Source organism: Galleria mellonella, unplaced genomic scaffold (genome assembly GCF_026898425.1).
Source record: "Galleria mellonella isolate WM207_F2 unplaced genomic scaffold, CSIRO_AGI_GalMel_v1 utg28, whole genome shotgun sequence".
NCBI classification, from domain to species: Eukaryota; Metazoa; Arthropoda; class Insecta; order Lepidoptera; family Pyralidae; genus Galleria; species Galleria mellonella.
In genome coordinates this window covers 6,343,856-6,368,105 of record NW_026442064.1, presented here as the reverse complement: position 1 = coordinate 6,368,105, position 24,250 = coordinate 6,343,856, and the positions used below count along the sequence as shown (strand labels likewise).

Below are 24,250 nucleotides of genomic sequence, written 5' to 3'. Positions count from 1 at the left end.
ACCTGCTGATTATTTTTGTTCTTTTAGTTATTAAGTAGACACTAGTATCTTTTTAGTTATTATTTACTAGCTGTGTCACTTAGACCGTATGCATCAGTACATCAAGTATGGTGTGCCAAATTAATATGTAACATACACATGCGCTACATTTCATTAAAATCGGTTCAGTAATTTTCTACGTGAAAGAGTAACAAACATCCATCTATCTCCACAAACTTTTGCATTTACTTTTATAATTAACATAAAATGGGAAGTATTGTAAAATGTATTGATATAGCATCCAATCATAAACTTCTTGCAAAGTGACATACTTTTTTTTTATTGGTTGAAAATGGAGTGGTAACCCCGCCTGCACTAATGGGATACGCTGGCGGGGCACCAGTGAAGGGTGATCGATGAGGATGAAAACAGGCCAGTTAGCCCATCATGATGAATTCATCAAGAATTAATCATGATAGTTTCCAGGGGAACCGCGAGGAGGTCGACCTGGTTGAATATATTGCTAGCAATGGGATTCTTAGTATCCATTACTAACAATCCCTTTTCCCGCCCAAAGTGATATACTAGCGCCATATTGGCAATAAAGGTATCCTCCTCTTAGTCTAAAAAGTATCATCCATTAGGTATAATAATACTAACTGACCAGGCAAAGGTAGCGTCAATTAGTATTTGTTCTCCTACTGGTTCCATTTTTGCTATCAGGATATAGGTACTTTTTTGTCTCTCAAGTTAAAACAAACAATACATATTTACAAAATTTAATTATTAACATCATCATGAGATACAATTTTTATATTTAAGATAATATAATAAACATTATTATTTTTCTGATGGCGATTATGATAGTAATTTTATTTTTTATTTTAAAATAGATACACAATTTACAGAAACATGTTTATTTAACCTCTTCATTGCTTTTCTCACGTGTGCGTCCCAGCATAGAATGGGTCATTCCTTTCTTTCCCGTGTGTGTCGTAAGAGGCGACTAAGGGAGGGAGAGAGATAAGCAACGTTCCTCTTAAAACATCTCTAAAAGCCTAACTACAGTTCCCAATCCGTCTGCCAAGCGTGGCAACTACTGACAAAACTCCCCTTATCTTCATAAGACTTATGTTCAGCAATGGAGTTAACAGTTGGAATAGATTTGTAACCATAATAGACTAACAAGTCAAAATATCTGAACATTTCCATTCGTATTTACTGTAATAGTACTATTATTATAACCCACTTTGGTTTTAATATTGTACATTAGATTGAAATACTTAAATAAAGAATGCCAATTATATATCTATTTTAATTTCTATGCAGATTTTACAAACACTGATAATTCATGTAAATCGATAATCAGAAATTCTTATTTTACGGCGTCAACACAAATCCAATTCTAGTTTCTTAAGAAATGTCAAATATGCTTTTAAATGTAGTCCACAGGTAACATTGGAATATCTTAATTGTCGCTAAAATTGAAACTAAATTTAGGTTACGTTTAGAATGCCACTCACTTTACAATCGGATCCAATATTTTAGTTGCTAAATGTAATTTTTAGGTTACAATTGTTGGCCTACATACTCATATTGCAATGGAAATAATTTAAAATATATTTTTATTTTCTTTGCTAGGAGCTCCAAAATGGGTACGTAATATTTAAAAATGGTAATTTAAATGTGGTACCTGCCTAATTAGGATATCATATGAAAAGGCTTCATTTGTATTTTATTTTGATTTGTTTTAATGTTAGAAAAATTGATTTTTATTTATGTTTATGTTGCTTAGGTTTTAGCCCCCCCCCCCCCCCCGCCTTTCATTATCTCCGAAATTTTGTACAAAAGTCGATTGCTTGGTTACCTCTGTCCCATTCGTGTTTCAACCGTGAAGCAGTTGTGTTTGCATGACTGTGTTTCGGTTTGAAGGATGGGATATGGCGTGAATTTACTGGGTACAGAGGAATAACACCTGAGTCCTCAGGAATGGCAGCGCATGGGGGGCAATAATAGAGTGTAATAATAATATATCTGTCAAGCGTCTACTTCGTATGAGAAATGAAATAAAGGTCATTTTAAGGTATATTTAGAAATATATGTACAGAAACCTCGCGTGCCGTTTAAGTTCAATTCTAACCTGACCGGTTTTTTTTACCAGAAGGAGACTTTATACAAAAGTCGTTTGCTTGGTCCTTTCCGTGTTCTCTTGAACCTCTGTCCTATTCGTGTTTGCTGTGCTTGCTTGGGAATATTTTAAACGGTGCGATATGGCAGTGAAATTACAGGTTACGAAAGCATAATACTCCTCAGCAATAGCAACGCGTGAGGGGTGTCATGGACATTGCAAAGTATTTTGCGATGTCCGTGGTACTGCTCATGCCTATAGGCGATGCTTACCACTTTTCATCAGGTGGACTGTCAGTTTATTTTTTTAATTTATTTGTTTACAGGAAAATCAGGGCTTTACCAGAGCAAATAGATACAGTTTAGGATCATCAACCAAGCCACTAATAGGTTTTCATAAATAGCAACAATACAGATAAAACGCGTGCAGCGCCATGCTTGGGCCCTGTATTGTTCCAAAGCAAAAACAGGAATTATTAAAAAAAATATAAAAAAATAAAAGGAATGAAAAAATAATAATGAAGAATGAAGAATGAAATACAAAATAAAAATCAAATGTAAATATTTGATTAAAATGTGGCCCTCTTATTTATAAAGTAGGTATACAAATAGACTATGAGTCAAAAAATTGCTTACTTAATTGGTCTCTCGCTGATATTATAAGTCGATATTAAGTTTTAGAAAGAGTATTAAAGTTGTTGCTTGCTCGCCAAAGGAACGAATTTTGTCTACAATTCGATGACACTAGTGGGACAAATAAAGTAGAATTATGACTTCTAGACTTGATAGGTACGTTTAATTTTAATTTATGTAGTATTTCAGGGCAATCGAAACGAAAGCTATCATCATCAGATACGCAATATCAGCGATATTTCTGCGCTTTTCGAGTGGAAGAATGTGGTGTTCTTCACAGAATTCAAGACAGTTTGAAGAATCATACCTATTATGTAATCCATAAGCTAAAAAAATAATAAAAAATTTCTGGATATTTTCAAGGCGAGATATATATATTATATCTCGGATTCCAAATTTGTGATGCGTATTCCATTTTACTTGTAACTAATGAACAGTATAGAATTTTTAAGGTTTTGGCTTGCTAAAAATAACTTGAACTGCGCATTAGAAATCCATGTGCTTGTGAAACTTTGGTTACAATATCGTCGATATGCATGTTAAAAATTAATTTTGCATTATAGGTAACACTTAAATCTTTGTTTGTTTATTTGTGTGGTATTTTAAGTATAAAAAAATCCACTTTCATACACAGTGGAGGAAACGTAAGTGAGATAAGAACTGGATAAGAAGTGTAGGTCCGTAATTTGTATGTGTGTGTGTGAGCGCGTGCGTGCGTGCGTGTGTGTGTGTGTGTGTGTGTGTGTGTGTGTGTATGTGTGTGTGTGTGTGTGTGTGTGTGCGTGCGTGCGTGCGTGCGTGCGTGCGAGCGTGCGTGCGAACGTGCGTGCGAGCGTGCGCGCGCGCGTGTGTGTGGGTGCGCGTGCGTGTATGAATGTAAATAATAACAGTACCCAGCAGTCGACGGCACTTTTTATAATATGTACTAGCGCTGACAAAAGAAAAATAAAACTTCAGTATTTAAAAATCGAATTGTAATATAGTTTCGCTTATAATAATTATTTCATCAATATTATTTTTAAAACCTACATTCATATTTTAATTATGTCTATTCACATGCACAAATTTTTTATGCTTATTGTTGAGTCGTTTGCATAAAATGTTATTTTCTATTGTGCAAGTATATAGATAACTATTTTGTCTAAAAACATCATTTTTGCTTTCTAAACTTCATTTTAGGATTGGCCTTTCCCGTATCCTTATCACTATAGAATTTCTTATAATTAATATTTTTGTAAATGTTTTCCAATTTGTGGTTCGATTTTGTTTCTTTTGTGGGGTTTTGAATGATACGGTCAGTATCATCTTTGCCTTCCACTTTGTCAGATGATATTTTTCTTTTGCGTTGCGATTTCGTTTCAAGGTGAACGTTGTTACTAACAACAACATCGTCGACTTTTGTCCCTTTCTTTTTTGTATCGTATTCTATTTGCTCTTTCGCTTGTTGTACCTTGGCAAGCACTTCCGTTTCGATGAGCTCGTTGCCTTTCGATATAGCTGCTATTTTTGCTTCTTTACATTTGTATTCTTCCATTTCCTCCACCTGTAAGTGTATATTATTGACTGTTTAGTTTTCGATTAATTGATACTATTTAAATATAGATACATTAAATATATAATAAATACAAGATCATACATAATTTTTACAGTTATTAGCAATATTGTACGTTTTCCTATTTTAATAATGCAAACTGATTAAAATAATTTTAAAATATGTATTTATTGGAAGCCAAATATATTGGTTTTTCAGATTTACACATTTCACCTTTTTAACCGTCTTAACCATGCTGGAAAGCTACAAAGCTTTTATGGTACCACTTTGTCCATATGTTCGTTCCATCTGTCACAGCATTATATCTCTGTAACTACAAATGCTAATGATTTAAAATTTTGTAGTTAAGTTAAAGAGCGAGTTAGAAGTGTGCGAAGTCGTAAATCTGATTTGTTCTAGATATTAATAAATGGCTCCTATAATCGTACCTGAGCTAAGGAACGATATTTCCGGTATCGTTCATAAGGTGGGATGAATAACTTTGCGTCCACGTTCAAACTCGACACCTGTAAAAAAGTCAATAATTATAAAATCGACAGATAAATTGATAGACACTCTTGTTTCCTGCGTAAGATTACAATAGTAAACTTAATAAATACAATCAATTACAAGAAAATATTACACTGTGAAAACAAAGGGTGGTCTTATCGCTAAGAGTTATTTCTTCCAGGCAACCTTTAGATGTAGAAGAGAAATTATTAACAGTGTGATTGAAGGCACGAGACTCTGATACAAATATGATTAAAGCAATACCTAGGATGTACTTTCTTGTAAATTGTAAACGATGGATTATTCCATCCTTTATCCCAAGGCAATTTATATAAAATGAAATTTATTTCCATCCATATGGTGGTGGAACTATTTGAACATTACCAGAGGGAGACTTTGTACAAAAGTCGATTGCTTGGGTACCTTTGTCCCATTCGTGTTTCAACCGTGAAGCAGTTGTGTTTCGGTTTGAAGGATGGGATATAACGTGAATTTACTGGGTACAAAGGAATAACACCTAAGTCCTCAGGAATGGCAATGCATGGGGGGTGTCATGGGCGAAACAGTATACTATTATGTCCATGGTACTGCTCATGTCTATAGGCGACGGTTACCACTTTCCATCAGGTGGGCCGTCAGCTTGTTTGCCATTGTAAGTTGTATAAAAAATAAAAATGGTACTTCTGATGCGTTGCCATTCCTGAGGATTTTATGACTGTAATACTGTACATATCCTGTAATTTGACTGCCATGCAAAAATAGAGTATGTTAAAAAAAACAAGACAAAATATTACGTTCACTACGATGGTAACCATCGTGGACAAATGCCTATATATATATATATATATATATATATATATATATATAAACTAAAATGTTTTAACAGAACATATAATCGAAACTTACTATGTCTTTATTTTTATTGCTGTTACTAGTATCTTTAAAGGCCAATATATCGGGCTGACATTTCAAATCCTTCGTCAATAACGTAGCATTGTCCATGTTCACCTGTTGCTCTTCACTATAAAAAAAAAAAAACACAAAAAAATTTTAGATTTTTTTTATATTTTTTCCTTCTCTGACCACTTGTCTTTATCATCATTACATCAGCCGTGAACTGTCCACTGCTGAATATAGGCCTACCCCATAGACGGCCATAACGAACGGTTCCTAGCCACCTACATCCATTGTCTCCCTGCCGTGTAAGAAATCGAACTAAAGTGTGAGTCGCTAATCAAGAACCTTTCTTCCTCATCGGTTGCCAATTCTTTGAGCTATGTGACCAACCTATTTCCACTTCAGCCTGCATATCCTTCGGGCTACATCGGCCACTTTGGTTCTTCTGCGAATATCTTCGCTTCAAATTCTATCACGTAATGAAATTCCGAGCATAGCCGAGCATGGCGAACCATGTAAGACCATGTTTCGGTTCCTTAAATTATCACTGGCAACAGGCACTGATTAAAGACCTTTGATTAGAGTAAGTATTTTGAATGAGAAAATGTAACGCAGTTTGAAACACTACAATGGCATCCTACACGATTACACGCCGCCAATATGGCTTTCGCCATAATCGCTCAACTAGTGAACTTCTAGTTTATCTTATGCACCGATAGGCATCTGAGAGTCAAGGTGAGGTGCTCGCTATCTGTCTTGATATTGCAAAGACATTTGACCGGGCCTGGCATTGAGGTTTCTTTATCGAAATTACCCTACTATGGACTTGCCAACAGCCTGTGTCGATTGTGTGTGAATGGATTGTCAGCTTTTTGTTCGGCAGACGCATAAAAATCGTTGTAGATGATTGCTGCTCCAAAAGCATTGACATTAACGCTAGCGTCCCGCAGGGTTCTGTGCTATCCCTGACGCTGTTTCTGCTGCATATTAATGATTTGTTGACCTTAGGTGATATCCATTGTTATGCGGTGACAGCACTGGGCATGCCCATTATACGGGTCGCTCCATTGTGAAGGACAATCGTGAACAGTTTGTGTCCGAAATCCTAAGAACGTTAACTGAAGTCTGATTGGGGTCGACAAAACTTAGTCCAATTTAATCCCGCTAAGACACAAGCTTGCACGTTCACCGCTAGAAAAAAAAAGCTATTTGCTGTGGCTCCACAATTCCAGGGCACGTCTCTTAACATCTCTATAAGCGTTGAGAATCTTGGTGTCGACATCTCTAGTGACATACAGTAACCTGGCCACTTCGAGGATAAGGTAAAGCGTCTGGCTTCCAATAAAACTTGGTATGCTTAATAAAGCGAAGCATTACTTCACGCCGTGTCAACGATTAATGCTATACAAATAGCAAATCCGGCCCCACATGGAGTATTGTTGTCACTTATGGGCGGGAGTACCTAGATACTAGCTTGAACTTTTAAACTCAATGCAACGACGAGCTTTGTGAATTGTCAATAATCCCAGGCTTACAAGCGGTATCGAACCCTGAAGTCTTAGGAGAAATTTTGCCTCACTTTGCGTGTTCTACTGCTTCTACAACGAATTGTACTCTGAAAAATTGTTTAATATGATGCCCTATACACTATACACTTTCTACCATTATACGGCTTGCCATTGACAGGGAGTTCACCCTCATACCCTATAGCCTAAATGGTCGGGGGGTACAGCGCAGTTTCATAGATATTTTCTCCCACGAATACTCAGGTTATGGAATGAGCTCTCTGCCGAGGTTTATCCAAGACACTACAGCATGGTGTTCTTCAAAGGGGAGGTAAAGAGGTTTCTTCAGGGTCGGCGCACGTGTAATACCTCTGGTGTGGGGGGAAAGGGATTGTTAGTAATGGAGACTGAGAATCCCATTGCTAGCAATATACCTAACCAGGTCGACCTCGTGGTTCTCCCTGGACACTATCATGGTTAATTACTGTTCAATTCATCATGATGGGCTAACTGGCCTATTTTCAATCTCATCTATCACCCTTCACTGTTGCTCCGCCAGCGTATCCCGTTAGCGCAAGCGGGGTTACCATACCATTTTTACCCAACAAAAAAAAAATACGCCTGGTATTGGAGGTCTTCATAGGCTACGGTATCCGCTTACCATCAGGTGGGCAGTATGCTTGTGTGTCACCTCAGTAACATAAAAAAAACACTACCCAGCTGAGTTGGATTTGTCGATTGACCTCTCAGTCGAAGTTGAACTTACCGAGTTTCACAAGTCCCCCAGACATACATACTCGTCGACAACTTCGAGCGTAAAATTGTCAATCAATACTAGTATAGGTATAACATAGACATTAGACAAGATTTTAGTTTTGTCCATGTTCATCTTAAGAACTATCCTTTGAGAAGCACTATAAAGGTCATTAAGCATAGTATTCAAGTCCTTCAGGAATTCCGTCATGATTACTATACTATCATTAGCAAATCGAAAGTGAATGATGTTTATACCATATCGTTTCCAGTCTAAGAGTTTTAAAACATCTTCCAATGCAGCTGTGAAGAGTTTGTTGGATATGACGTCACCATGTCTTACAACTTTCTGCACTGGGATTTTATTTATTTATTTACACTTTATTGCACCAAGTAAAAAGAGAAATAACAAATTCAGTAAATATTAATGAGAAGTGATACAAAAGGCGGCCTTATCGCTAAGCAATCTCTTCCAGACAACCTTTGGGTAGAGGACATTGAGAAAAAGACAAAGGATAGGTAGCGCACTATTATATAAATATTATCATATATAAACATATATACATACATACATACACATACATATATAATATATATACACAATTAAATATATACATAACATATACATACTTAACAGCACACATACAACAGAAAAAAAATGACGAAAGAAAACGAAGAGAGAACACAGGAAAATAGTACTAAAGTAAGAGGTAGTAAGATTTAACAGAGGATTTGAAGCTAGTAAGAGTTTGAGCGCACCGAATATAGGGAGGTAGTGAGTTCCATAGGCGAACTGCCTGAAAAGTAAAGGATTTAGAATAAAAGGAAGAAGAATGCGTGGGAAATTTGAGTCGGAGGTTATTGACACTGCGTAAAGTATGATCATTAGCCTCACTGAGAAATAAGAATCGGTCTTTTAGATAATCAGGAGCAGCAGGATTAAAAAGGATTGCGTAAAGAGACAGGATATGCAGATTACGACGAAAACGGATAGGGAGCCACTTGAGTACGAAATTGAGAAATGTGATCATATTTGCGAAGACCAAATATGAAGCGGATACATAAATTTTGGAGACGCTCAAGCTTGTTTAATTGCTCTTCGGTGAGGTCTAAATAACATGAGTCGGCATAATCAAGAATGGGTAGGAGTAAGGTGTGTGCGAGCGCATTTTTGGTGTTAACTAGGAGGAAATTAGGTAATCTATTCAAGGCATTAGTTGAAGCAAACATTTTTATACTGACCTCCGAGATTTATGGAGACCATGACAAAGTGTTATCAAAAATAATGCCAAGATTTATTACTTTTTTCTGGTAATCTATCAAAACCCCATCAAAAACCACAGGCGATTGACTGGTCAAGGAAATTTTGGAAATAAGTATGGGACTACCAATAATAATGGCTTGTGTCTTCAAGGGGTTTATAACAAGACCATGAGATTTACTCCAGGCAGATATACGTTCCAGATCGGCGTTAACAGTAGATATCGCTAAAGACATATCAACCAGAGGGGCAAAAGAGTAAATCTGTAAATCATCTGTATAAAGGTGGTAGGAAGATTGAAGTTTCGAAGTGATAGTGCTAATAAATAAGGCAAATAGAAAAGGAGATAAGACGCCACCCTGCGGCACACCAGCTGACGTATGGCACCAAGAAGAAAAAACGTCATCAATGCGAATACGTTGCCAACGTCCAAACAGGTAACTACGAAACCAGTCAATTGCCAATCAACAGTATTAAAGGCATTGCTAAAGTCTAATAATGTTAAGACCGTTAATTGAGAGTTCTCCATGCCAAAACGGATATCGTTAGAAATTTTAATAAGAGCAGTAGTCGTACTTATGAGTTTTATACTTTTATTTTGTACTCGGATACACATTGTAGCGTTTACTGTATATACACTTTAGTACTTTGATATATCTATAATCAATCTGCCACCGCTGGAGGAATTGTAGTACCGCCCATATCTCGACCAAATCAAAGACTTTTTCATAGTCCACAAATGCCATACATAGTAGCAGATTATACTCTTCGGTCTCTTGTCTCTCTCTTACCTCTCAGTCGGTCCTCGGTCTATATAACCTGCTATAGTGTATGTACGTGGTCTATGGTGCTAAAGCCTTTTCGGTAGTCAGGTTGTTCGGGTGGCTGGAAGTCGTCGAGTTTGCGTGTAAAACAATTGGTCAGGACTCAAAAACATGTATACAGAATCCTCGAAACAACTTAGAGTGTAGTGTTCTCAATCGTAACCGGTATAGGTGTGACCTGGACGTTAGACATGATCTTAATCTTGTCCATGTCCATCTTATGCCCTACCTGTTGAGAAACACAATTGAGATCATTGATTCAAATCCTTCAGGGAATTCGCCATAATTACTATGTCATCAGCAAATCGAAGGTGAGTTATGTATTTGTTATTGATGTTTATACCATATTTTTAGTTCAAGAGTTTGAAAACATCTTTCAATGTATGTAACTGTGAAGAGTTTGGATATGACGTATAATAAGATATCGAAGGATATTTTAGGTCTGCCTTTTAATAAGTTTAAAACTGTTATTAAAATACTTATTAATCGAAGCCTATTACACACTAAACGATTACTTGAATGAACATGTGTATGGTGTTAGTCGATCATGTATGGGCTTTTAACGACCATGTAATTTTAAACGTAGTACATTAAAATAAATATACATAATGTTAACAGAGATTTAAAAAAGTAACTTGAATTGCTCGCGAGCTCTTCTCTCTGACAACTTTCCGAACTCTGCGTTCATAAAAAAATGAAAATTTATAAGTGCTTGTAAACAAGTCTATTTGACAAAAGATGTTTTGAATTTAAATAATATAATCTATCATCTAATAATTTATATATAACTAATTGTTTATGTTGTTGGAAATATAAGGGCAGTGGAAAATGTCCAAAATATTTTAAATAAAATTATATAATCGATAATACATTATTAATATAATATGATAGAAAATACTTTTATTAACCTAATTATACCAGGGACAGCAGAAGGTTTAGCGGTAGCAGAAGCGGTAGGTTTAGCATTAGCGGCAGCAATAGGAATTGAAAGCATATCGCATGTTATGTCCACCTCAAGCGCAACAAATGCCTCTAATTACAGCGTTAGGAGTTATAGTTGTAAGCATATTGTTTTCATATCACGCTTCAAAACCCAAATGCGATCACACAGTAATCTAAAACGGAACTCACTCAGAGAACACATATTTATCATCCACTTGAAACCTTTACCTGATGTCTGGGAAGTGCGAGAGGTCGTGGACATTGTACGAGGCCGTATAACGGACGGCATTCACCATGTTTCTAATGCTTGTCGGCATCTGATACAGTTGCGGCTCTACGGGCAACTGGCGGCACTGGTCAGGAATATTATTTATTTAATTTAATGAAAAGGTTCTGATGGAATTATTGCATCAACACTCTCTTATTGAAATTAGTAACAAAACTCTTTTTTTCTTTTCTCAACCTTTTGTTACTAATTTCAAATGAATAGTTGAGTATACTATAAGACAGTCTGCAGATCTGCTGTCTCATGCACGTAAACAATGATCTTTGTGCGCATGTATGAATGTGTGTATGTGACAGTGTACGTATATGTAAGAGCGTGCGTGCGTGTGTGTGTGTACAAGCTACCATAAATATTTGTGTGTGTGTGTGAGTCTGTTAGTGCATGTGCGAGTACGTGTGTATGCGTGTATGTGTATGAGCATGCACGTTTATATGTGTGTGTGTGTGATTGAACGGGAGTTTCATTAATTTTTTTGTTTACTTACACATACATGTAAAAATGGGTTAATTGGTTGAATATATAACGATACATACATATAACGATCTCACTCCGAGTAAATAAATAAATAAAGATAATCTCTACTCAGTGGTTTGGAGCTCAGGGACCTGAAATCTAGCCAACTATTGAGAAAAATGTATGACCTAAGTGGAAAGTAACTCGCGGACGAAACACTCAAAGTTATTTGGCGAAACCAACTACCTACTCAAGTTTGTGCCGCCCTTTTCGTCAACTCAGAATTATCACTTGAAAATCTAGCCGCTATGACTGACAAAATGAATTTTGAACTCTCATCAGTTGCTGCAAGCACCACTACTTCATCTGTACCTCGACCAAGTCACAGCATCGATGCTGCGACTCTTCAAAAGTCACACGCTAGCAAAGCAAATAGAAACAATATTTCTTGAGATCGCCAACCTACGCTGAACGTCGCAGAAACGTAATATATCCTATCTCGTTTTCCTACATGTTTTCACCAACGTAACCGTTTGCGTGCGCACACTTGCACTCAATCGCCACTGTCGCCTCGAAGACAAACCATTAAAATGCCTATCTCCATATGCTCGCAACAAGATCTATCGTTACAAATTCAAACAATTAACCCATTTCTACATATATGTGTAAGTGTAAGGATAAACATAGTAAGATAATAGAATTTACGTCCAATCACATATACACGCACACATACACACACATATATATACAAATGTACACACAAACACGCACGCACACGCGCTCTCACACAATATACGCAGTCACATACACACTCATACACACGCTCCCTCACACACACACACACACACACATACATAAGCGCACTACCACACATACGCATTTAAACGCACGCACACAGATCATTTTTACGTGCATGACATGGCAGATCAGCAGACTGTCATATAATCTGTTCAACAATTATATACGTTTATTAAAATTTTTACTTATTTCTATTAAAACAGACTATAATTTATTATAAATTCCAAAACTCCTAAACTATCATACGCTAATACTATTACTATAATATAATATTATATTTTTATTATATTTGAATTTATTGATTGAATAATTTTGATCATATACAACAAGATGGACTAACTCCAAACGATTTGCCACAAACAGGTTAACTTTTCCATCCTTGTGTTAATTAGGATTATCATAGTGTATAGTTATTCCTCAGTATGCGGGAGAAAATATATTTTAAGGTTAAGTTGTAAATAAAAACGATACAAGGTTTTTATAAATATATTTGTAACAACGAGGAAAATAGAGCATTCATAAAGATTACTCTAATTTATAAGTCTTAGAATATATTGTCGTTGTTTTTTTAAATAATTGAATGTAAACTTAAGGGGTAGGGGGCTGAGTGGGCCACGCCTACCCCGGAATGAGAGCGCAACTTTCAAATATACTCAAAGATATGTCTAATATAATCCTTAATACGTCAATGAATGTAGACAATATAAACCTTATGTATATTATAAAACACAAGTTTTCCAAATCAATTTATGAATACTGATCTGAAATTGGCAACTTTAAACCAATTACTTAAGAAAATATATGTCACAATTCAATCAGACAATTCAAATGAAGCGACATTTGGCTGACTGAACTTTGACTCGCATTTGACATTCAATGGTCCATCATGTAGTACATAATCTACTATAATAATTTACCTAATCACAAAAAAAATGAGATCAACACATAGTTCCCTAAATAAGTAGTAAAGGAATTTATTCATTACTTAAAAATAAAATATACAATAATACATAACAAAAAAAAAAAAACTGAAAATTCTTCCAAAGAAATATGTTTTAGAAAATTACAAAATAGTTTTTAGTCTCTTATAGTAAATAGTTAGCTTGGCCAACCGTGTCAATATGGGAGGTTCAGTTTTATAATCAATATTTCTTTATGGAGAAATCCTCAGATTTTCTGGAAGAACATGCCCTTAAAATGCTAATGATTTCGTCATTATACTGTGTTTATTAGCTGACAAGCACGTCACAATGAAAATAAACAATAATAATGAGCAAAAATGTTGAGATCAATTACAGATGAGTATGCTATATTGCTAAGACTATATCAATAATTATACAATAATTGATGCTAAGAGAAAAGCAAAATAACATAATAAATAAAATAAAGAATAGAGATAAAAGAATATATATATAAATGATAAAAAAAAGGATAGAAAGAGATCATAATATTATAAGGTTGGTAGTAATGAATATCTGGTATTTAGTCGCCTACATAATAGACGTTCACTACTACTAACATTTTATTTTATTACTAGCTTACCGACAGTAGCATTTTGTGTATTGTTATTAAATTTTGTTTCACGAAAGGCGGCACAGGATAACAAATGGCGTTCACGCCCTGCACCTCTCTTGGTAGACTCTCGGCGAGTGCCAGCATCATGTGATTCGGTAATAAGTATCTAGAAATAATTACCTAGTTAATAATCGTACAGAATATTATATTTTCTAGATACACTTAGACCCGAAACAAAAAGTTCATGTTACTCGCTGATAATACAACTTTACATAGGGATTTTTTTTTAAATCAGTAATTTTTGAGTTTATCAATTACAAACTATTTATAATTAGACATGCAACCAGTAGACATGAACAACACACAGTGTATGCTGATAGGGAAGGCAGGGTTACCATTCCATACAATATTTATACAATAAAAAAAAATCCTCTCTCAAAGGGAAACATTAAAAAATGTTTTATTTAGAAATCTGTTTACAAATTACCTTATTTATTGAACGGAATATCAAAGTTTGTTACTATATAATAATATAATATTAAACTTACTTAGGACTCTCGTCGAGTAGTCGCGCCTGCGAATCTCGCCACTTGTAAAGGATTTTTAGCGCTGCCATCTGTCGGGCGTTGAAGAGTTTTCTCGACCTTATGTACATTGGCATATGACTATCCTCTTTAATAATCTCCTTGTTGTAAGTCTGTAAAAAAGTTACGTACCATTATTATAATTAAGTCGACAATAAACATAAAGTTCGCCTTACGAGAAAGTTCACCTACAGCCCGTGAATGCATGTCTTTTTGTATGTAAAATAATTGTTGTAGCAACCAACCATTGGTAATCCTTATTAGCAATATGGGATATATTATATATTTATCAGATCATCCTCTATGCTGTTCCCCCTGGAAACCATCGTGATTATTTTTTTCAGAATTCGCCGCGATCGGCGTCGGTCAAATAATCTGCTTCACTCTTTGCCTATCACCGCTCACTGGTTTAAACTACTGATAGCGCGGACGGGATTATAATTTCATTGTCATTCATTACATAAAAAACATAGACCTCGGCAATGACAAGCCATGAAACGTATTATAAGAGTCACAATAATTTTGTGATAGTTCTGTTTATGTCTATAGGCCATGGTTCCCATTTTCCATCAGATGGGTATTTAGCTTTCTTAACATTCTTAGTTGTATATAAAAAGGAAAAAAAAGTGGACTTACGAGACCGCAAACTTGTCTGCTCTGTTCGAATACGGACAGCAATAATTGCGGCTGTTCAGCGGCCGCTTGTAACAAATCGTGCTTCATTTGTCTCCATATGTACAGTAAATAGTGCGTGTCCATCCGGGCGTAATCAATCAACTCCTGTGGCAACGGTCGTATACGCCAATCCGCTAACTGATACCTATGTAATAAAAGGATATTTTTGAGTTACAAATTAATTGCACCCGATATAAAGATTTACATAAAGGTTACAATTATACACAAAAACAATAATATGATCATTGTACTTCTTGACCCCAGATCATGAATAAGAGATCCTGTCGATCTTGACACTAGTTGGGCAACCCTGAATGTAATACGTAAGTAAAGCAGATGGATATAAACAATTATAATTATTAAACTCATTAAAAAAATTATAAAAATCTACACAAAATTTTATCATTTAAACTTATCAGTACAATAAAATTATTTATTGCAACTGTTTAATTTTTAAGTGTTTTTGTTTTGGAATCCCGACACTTGCAAAAAAAATTATGAATATTAATTACTTGGTAAGTAATTAATATTCATAAATATTTAAACGATGGATTATTCCATCCTTTATCCCAAGGCAATTTATATAAAATGAAATTTATTTCCATTCATATGGTGGTGGAACTATTGGAACATTACCAGAGGGAGACTTTGTACAAAAGTCGATTGCTTGGGTACCTCTATCCCATTCGTGTTTCAACCGTAAAGCAGTTATGTTTACATGGCTGTGTTTCGGTTTGAAGGGTGGGATATGGCGTGAATTTACTGGGTACGGAGAAATAACACCTGAGTCCTCAGGAATGGCAACGCATGGGGGGTATCATGGGCGAAACAGTATACTCTGTTATGTCCAGGTTAGGTACTGCTCATGTCTATAGGCGACGGTTACCACTTTCCAACAGGTGGGCCGTCAGCTTGTTTGCCATTCTAAGTTGTATAAAAAAATTGACCAATATATTAGACACAAAAAAGCAAACAATATGAAACCCTTTATGGAAACAATTTTTGGAATAAATTCAATGGTATTTACTCACTTTTTGTCAATATCCACATTGCAATAATACATAAGTAGGTTCTTCAAACCTAGCCCAGGGAATTTTAGTGCCTTTGCTGCTTGATGGGTATCAAACAACCCAACAACATAGACACCAAAATCCCTCTGAAGCCACAAAACGTCACTCTCAGCACCATGAAAGACCTAAGGAAAGAAAAAAAGAAATATTGTCATAATAAATAAAAATTTGTTTGTAAATATTTTATTATAAAATATTTTAATAAAAAATACTCACCTTGACCTTTGTCGGATTCGTAAAAATAACATTCAGTCTATATATGTGTTCCCGTAAGGCCAATGTATCCAATATAAAATCGCCTCCTTCATTCGTAGTTATCTGCATTAGACAAGTTATGCCTAAAAATAATAAAATAATCTTAGTTAAAATTAACTACTTGGTAAACCAAAGAGCACATTTTCTGAATACAAAGCAGACATTTCTACTTTCATCCCTACAATAGATGTAGGGATGAAAGTAGAAATGTCTGCTTCGTATTTTTAGATGAGAGGGCAATGTATTCGATCGAAATATCATCGTCGTGGACCGACAGCTTTTTTGCCATTCTGAGTATCATAAAAAAATTAAACACAACTTACCTTGATAAGTTCTGTACGCATGATGCTCAAGATCGATCGCCAATTCCTTAACAGTTTCTAGATGCTTTACCAGTTCGTCGAGTAACGCCTCTGTGTCAATATAGGTGAAATTCGTTTCTTCCAAAGGAGGAGGGAATATAGGAGGTTCAGGGCCACGATCAGTAAATTCTAAGGGAGGGTGATATAAGTCCAATTCCTCTTTGTAAGGATGTTCGTATCTGTGAACAATCGAGAAAATTAGGCAATGATAATAGTATATTAAGTACGAAGTAAAACAAAAACATGATTATTTTGAGATTTGTAAGCTTTATTCTTCTTATTTTACCTATTTTCTAGATAACAAATACAGGTACTAAGTTTCTAGGTACACTGTCTATTCTTTTATTTATATGACTATTAATATTTGTATGAACAACGTAAATTTACATTGTTTTTAATATGATTCAATTGGTACCTTAAAGCCTGTAACATGACATGGGAAGTACAGCAAGAGGTCCCTTTATAGAGACAACACTCGTCAGAGTTATGATATCTCTCAGATAGTATGTACGTCGATCGTATGACACGTGTTATTCATACATGCCCCAGTAGGGAGAGAATATTGTTAGTAATTGGATCCAACGAATAGCAATCTATCCCTCAAGTTTACTTCTGCATGGTCCCCATTGATATCTTCGTGACGGATTTCTAGTGAATTCGTCACAACGGTCTAACTGGCCTGGCTTCATCCTCACCCATCATCCCTCACTGGTACCTCATTAACGTATACCAATAACGCAGGCGGGTTTATCATTAAATAAACACATCATTGCATAAAATAAACACTTACCCAATTGCTTCGCCATCGTCGTTATAAAGTAAATTCAAAGCAAGCGGTTTGATATTGTTAGGTTTCTCTGTTATTTTTGGCACCCACAAGTTCTCCGAATTATCAATGGTGTCTTTGAAAGTTAACTGCGGTCGTGGTATATGTTTAGCACCAAAAAATGAGGTCGAACCCATCTGAAAATCAAAAACTAACTATTAACTTAACAAAAATTAATTTAAATGTCTATTATTTTTTCTAATAAGATAAATCTCCTGTATAAATGAAAACACTAAACTTTATAAACTTAATTTCAGGATTGAAGTATTGTCATTTAGGCTGAATTTTCATTTTGAAGGAAAGTGACAAAAGACTAATATTTAAAATAAGTTTCAATATTTAGGAATAAGATAGCTCATCTTTCTGATTATAGTGGAAAAAACTCAAAATATATCTAACGGATTTTAAAATTCTATCACTAATAGAAAGCTAACTAAAACTAATAGAAAACTAATCAGCGAGTATTATTGGTATATGAGTAAGTAATATTATAATATAAGTAATATTATAATAGTAAGTAAATAATGTCTATGCTACTGTTAATGTCTATAGGCGACGGTTACCACTTGCCGCCGTGAAGAGGTGGGCTGTCGCCTGTATGCCATTTTAAGTACCAAAAATTAAATAGTTTGGCACTTATACTATATCCATTAGTATACTATTATCTTAATAAAGCATCAGGAAATGAAATACTATAAAAAAATAATTCAAACCTTTATCTTCGCATGAACTGGCCCATCGTTCCACGCCGACACATTCCTGCTATTGTTTACTAATTGGTCATTTGGTTTACTAGTGCCACTCTCTGCATCTATGTTAATATTGACTCTGTCTAACATAACGTCATTCACATCGATTATTGTTTCCATGTTGTGTTCAAGGTCGTCGCTGTTACAAAAATATAAGGGGGTTCATTAATTTACGTGGCATATTATAACAAAAGTACAACGGAAATGAGCAGCAACATTAATTATTTAAAACACATCAATAAAAACTTAGCATTCTTATTTCTACAAGAAGTCCAATTCGAAAAGCTTATCAGAATAATCACAATTTAAAAACACCATCCAGAAGAAGAATACAATCAAATTTAGAACTTTATTCGCTTTGAAATCGCTTAATAGATACGCATATATTATCAAGCAATACTGGCCATCACTACTTCAAATCAGACCTTTTACAAAGTTAACAGAGAAAACTGATGAGCGGTGCATATATCTATATTCAACTAAGAGGTCAACTAGTAATCTTACTAATTGACACTTGCCACGACCTACTGGGCCCAGTTTTATTTCTTATCGGGATAATACTATTTTGTTTAGTTGGAGCAAATATATATTTGCAAAATTTTAACAAAATTGAAATACATAATTATTAAATTTCATTAAAATCGGTTGAGTGGTTTCGGAAATTAACGTAAGCAAAGATTGCGATACGAAATTTTTATATATACTTTATTATATCGAGATAGAACTATCCTATCTCTCAAGTTGGAGTCGAAAATATACATTTATAAAATTTCATTTCAATTGGAAGTGCGCATTGAGGCATTAGCGTAAGCAAATATAGTAACAACAAATATTAAGATTTACAAGACATAAATATTGCAAATAAATAAATAATTCGCCAGCTTCTATAAACATATATAATATATATAAATATGCTGTATTAGTTTTTGAATTTTCCGAATTCTTTTCTTGTATTGTTCATTTATGCTATATAAAGAAACTATTTGCAAATCACATGTGGTCGCCATTTGATAAATGTAGCATTTTATTATTTTATTTATATTTCGCCAAGCATAAATTTTATATAATAGGTAAGCGAGTCAGATACCTATAATTAATTTAATTTGTTAATAATATTAATGGAGTTTTGGTTGGAGTATTTAACTGAAATATCTATTTATAGCAAACACGTCATTATTCATTGACTTCTTAACTTTTTAAAAGTTACCACTACTGAGCTACAACAGAGTGACAGGTAGTTTTTGTAACACAAAACAATTACTATAACATTAGATCATGAGGAAATATCAATTATGTAAGATTGACTTTAATTACAAAAATGTCACTCAACAAAAGAAATACCACATGTACAATGCTTAAAATATAATACTACTTACTTTTTCAACATCGTGGGTAATTCGTTTATAACTATTTGATTAGATTGTACAATGATGTTTTCAGTTAGCTGACACTTGATAATATTGAAGTTTGTGAAAGTTTTCAATATTTCTTGCGATTCTCCAGATGGCAGATAAGTTGATGCTTTTAAAGTTTTATTTACAGATGTATAGCCGTTCTGCAATGTCAAAATAACATCAAATTAACTATCAGTCAATCTGTCAAATAACCCTACATGAAATAAAATTAAGAATATAAAAAGAAACTATAGATTATAAAAGAGTAGAAGCAAACAGGCATTTACCTCTTATTGCAATTATAATATTAATGGAGGGTAGTAACCACTTCTGTCAAAACTTTAACCTTATTGAATATAATAACCCCTTCCATCCTTAAGAGCTTTACCAAGTACAAAAACCCTATCTCACTTGTTAAAAAAATAGACCATAACCCTCTCTTCGAATTTCATTATGATTCTCTAATTTATCATCCTAATGTAATTCTAGGTTTTTGATTAGTAAAACATTTGCCTTCTGCTAATCAAAAGTTTAACGCTATTGTTGCAGAAACATAGCACGACTGGCTTCTGATGTTTACAGATGCTTCTAAAACTGATAAATTACACTGAATCTTCTCTAACTCTGATATTGGCAGAAAATCACCATTGCTTTTATGGTGGAAGCCATTTCTTTTTATAAAAGGAAGTAGTATAATATAAAAATAGCCTACTATTCTACCTCCAACATAATGGGGGGAAGGGATCGTTAGTAATGGGGTCTAATAGCCCCATTACTAGCAATATACCCTCTCAGGTTGACCTCCACGAGGTACCCCCTGGAAACCATCATGTTTAATTCTTGTCGAATTCATCATGGTGGGCCAACTAACCTGCATTCATTTTCACCTATCATGTTCCACTGGTGCCTCGTTGGTGTATACCAATAGCGCGGGCGGGGTTACCAATCCATTTTCACATATTAAAAAAAAACAACCTCTAACATAATTAACATTTTATGAATCTTTGTACTTATTTAATTTTTAAATTGTACTAGTCGCATTTTCAGCATAGGCCTCCCCCTTTTCCTTCCTTATTTTGGACTGTCCTCATAAATTTGAACCATTTTCCATCACTAGCGTGTCTGACCACTCTGTATATTTCATTGGGCTATCTTCCTTTTCTTTTCTCGGGTATCCATTCCAGGATTTTCTTTGTCCAATTACTATACTCATCCTACAAATCGGGCCTATTTTTATTTCCGAGACCTAATTTTATATGTAATATATGTAACTCCCATCTTTCTAGGTATTTCTGTGTTATTTATTTATTTCTTTATTACATCCACTGGGTGAGCCTTAGTCTTCCAATACGCTCACCCAGGAAAGCATGAGTACAATAACATATAAAAAGGAATATTGCACAAAAATAATATAAAAAGATTTAACTCAAACAAAAAACGTCTGTACACAAATACTCTGTGGTCACTCGATGAAACTCCAAAGTTGGAGACAAATACATCCAATTGCAGAAACCGGTTCAAAATATTATTGAGTAGTTTCAATGCAAGAAATAATTGCTTAGCCAACTCTGTTCTTCATAATGGAACATCGAATAAGTGTTGTCTACATGCTCGCACATAGTTACTGAGCGCTCCTATTGATATTGATTCCAGTATAGTTTGGTTACATTTTTCCCCCCACACTAATTTTAACACATACTCAATTAAATTTAGTTTTCATCTCACTTCAAGTGTATTATAGCCATCCCAAAGCTACTATTCTCTTTACTTTCTGTCATTTTCAAAAGTGATCAATTGTCCTAAATAAACATATTCTGGTACATAATAAATTGTTCCCCGTCTAACGCAATGTCAATAGTTTGTGATCCATTGGTCATAATTTTAGTTTTTGAACTATTAAAAAACAAGCCTACTTTCTTGCTGTCAGCTGCTAGTTTCTAGGGAATAGATACATTCAGCAAAGATAATGATTTTGGCAGCAAAACATAAGTGGCTTTGGTATTCTCCATTTATTTTCATACCTAATACTATTTTAGAAACAGATGTAAAAATTTTCAGAGACAGTGGATTGGCTTATTTACACCTTTTTGCATTGGGAATTCTTAACCTTCTCTTTCTAATTTTATTTCTGCCAAGCTCTTTTTACATATGCTATGCAAAATTTTAAGATATTGTAAGTCCCCTCCCCCTGTAGTGTAAGTGCTTCCCAAATTGAGTCAAGTTGTAATGAGTCAAATGCTTTAGTAAAATCTATAAACCACATACATAATGTTTTTATTGTATTCTCTATACTTCTCAACTAGTTGAGATACAATAAAAATATGGTCACTCATTGAATAGTTTTTTCCAAAATCGGCTTGTTCTTGTGGCTGGTTTTCCTTCAAATTATTATTGCGCATCATAACAATCATACAATGCAAGAAAAAAGTGCTTCTTTACAAAAGAAGTACTTATCGAACAACAAAACATTATAGGAAGCCCATGAAGCCGTAATTATAAAAGAAATCAATGCTTACTTAATTTATAAAAATAAATAATTATCATTCTATAGCACTACATATTTCACATGTAATGTGAAAGTATGTTAATGTCAAATTATTATTAAGAATATGTTTTATTTAGACAGGTTTTAATTATGAAGGTCAACTTAATACATATGAAATTGTGAAAAGTCACATGTTGTATTATTCATCTATTAAATTTAAAAGCAATTTAAGATTTTACCTTCATTAATTTAAGTTTCAAAATTGAAATAAAACTAACCATAGGGACAACCTTTAAAAGGTTATAAAAATGTTAATATTTTTTTAAGTAGGTATTTTCACTATAAAGGTTAATTGCCTAAAAGTTATTTAAATTAAATTTAGTTCGTTATAAGTTGAATGGAACAATATTATGGTATGCAGTACTTACAATACACATACATACATACATTTTACAAATGAAGAAAATGTTTTTCTAGGTATGTAGTTAAATGAATAATGTGTTTGTTGTAATTAACAAAATTCACGTCAAAAAAGTCCTGCGCATCTTGTATGTGATTACCTCTAACACATGGAAGCAGAACAATGATCTAAATTTCTTACCTTAGTTTTGATGGTGAACACGTGTAATACAATACGTACCAAATACAAAAACGGATAGACACATTATTAAAAAGTTACTAATACAACTTTATAAAATAATTAATAAAAAATACCCAAACTAAATAACAAATTCAAAATTATGGTTAAACACATGGTGATTGTTGTTGTCACTGTAATCACTATCTTACGTTACAAATTACACACCTGTGTAACTGTTTCTAGATGCGGGTAGAACTCCGGAGCGTCAGGATTCAAAATGGAATTCATAACGAATATTATAATTTTATATAATTTTTAACACTTTTATATGCGTGCGTTCGTGAGGATTTGAAACTCTTGATAGTTTGACGTACAGTGTAGGGTTGTCAGATGCTACTTTTTATTTTTACCCAATAATTAAATATTTTCCCCAAATCGTTACGATTTCCTTCGCTTATGCCTAATCACAATCTTGTGTTAAATTTTGCTAAATTATGCTATGTAACCACAAAATAGACAGCGAAAACAAAAAACGCCTGTTTCTTTTACTTAACATCTCTGATTCATTGTTTATATTTTAACTATTAAACGAATACAAAACAATCGATAAGTCTTTCTCCAATAATCCAAATTTCTAGAAAATTTCTTAGCCAATTTTGAAAACATACAATCTAGATATAAGTGGCTATTATAAGAATAACTACGAATACTTTATTTGTCGTCATTATAACCAGTTATAGATTAAAAATTTGTGTTAATATCTTATTTTAAACAAACTGTACATTTTTATGAGAAAATAAATTCTTTGTATTTAAAATTTGTAAAATGTAAAGAAAAATATATTTTTTTAATACATTAATAAAAATTATGTACATATTTAACAATATTGCAATTACTATAAATAATAATATAATTTACAAACGCAATACAAAACGTCGATACGACAGAATATTGCTATATATTAACAGCTATTATATATAAAAAAAAAACTTTTCAATATTTCGTTCAATCTTAATTAGCCCTGTGTAAAAGTTCATATTTTCTATATATAGAAAAACCTGCAGGAATTTAGCCGGCTTAGGTATGAAGGAATTTAATTTTGACCTCAATTTTGAAATACTTTTCTTGATATTCTTTGGGTGGCTGGATTCAAAAACTAAACCATATTGTAGATTAGGCTAATGTTGATATGCCCTAATATTTTGAGACGTGTAATCCGCAGGATCTACGAGTTATATATATTATATATATATATT

General features: G+C 34.0%; 1 protein-coding gene and 1 long non-coding RNA gene across 2 annotated transcripts; one reads left to right on the top strand and one right to left on the bottom strand.

Annotated features, from left to right (window-relative positions):
• Positions 1-468: 468 nt before the first annotated feature.
• On the top strand, positions 469-3,101 carry LOC128200808 (uncharacterized). The gene is made up of 4 exons (XR_008252893.1): positions 469-586; positions 1,309-1,431; positions 2,433-2,663; positions 2,929-3,101. It is a non-coding gene; the product is annotated as an uncharacterized LOC128200808 (long non-coding RNA).
• Positions 3,102-3,698: 597 nt separating this feature from the next.
• Positions 3,699-23,362, bottom strand: LOC113519100 (exosome component 10-like). Its single transcript, XM_026904164.3, has 14 exons — positions 23,220-23,362; positions 19,912-20,090; positions 18,500-18,674; positions 17,751-17,923; positions 16,922-17,139; positions 16,560-16,681; positions 16,305-16,468; positions 15,235-15,418; positions 14,563-14,711; positions 14,042-14,180; positions 11,191-11,315; positions 5,687-5,801; positions 4,720-4,797; positions 3,699-4,282 (listed from the first exon to the last, which is right to left on the bottom strand). The coding sequence occupies exons 1-14, from the start codon at positions 23,280-23,282 to the stop codon at positions 3,890-3,892; spliced, it is 2,277 nt and encodes a 758-aa protein (XP_026759965.2). The 5' UTR covers positions 23,283-23,362; the 3' UTR covers positions 3,699-3,889.
• Positions 23,363-24,250: the final 888 nt, after the last annotated feature.

Coding starts and splice junctions, on each gene's coding strand:
- LOC113519100 (XM_026904164.3), bottom strand. CDS start 23,282: ATGAATTCCATTTTGAATCCTGACGCTCCGGAGTTCTACCCGCATCTA. Junction 16,682..16,921: donor TGCGTACAGAACTTATCAAG/GTAAGTTGTGTT, acceptor TATTATTTTTAG/GCATAACTTGTCTAATGCAG. Junction 5,802..11,190: donor TCGCACTTCCCAGACATCAG/GTAAAGGTTTCA, acceptor TTTTTTTTATAG/TGAAGAGCAACAGGTGAACA.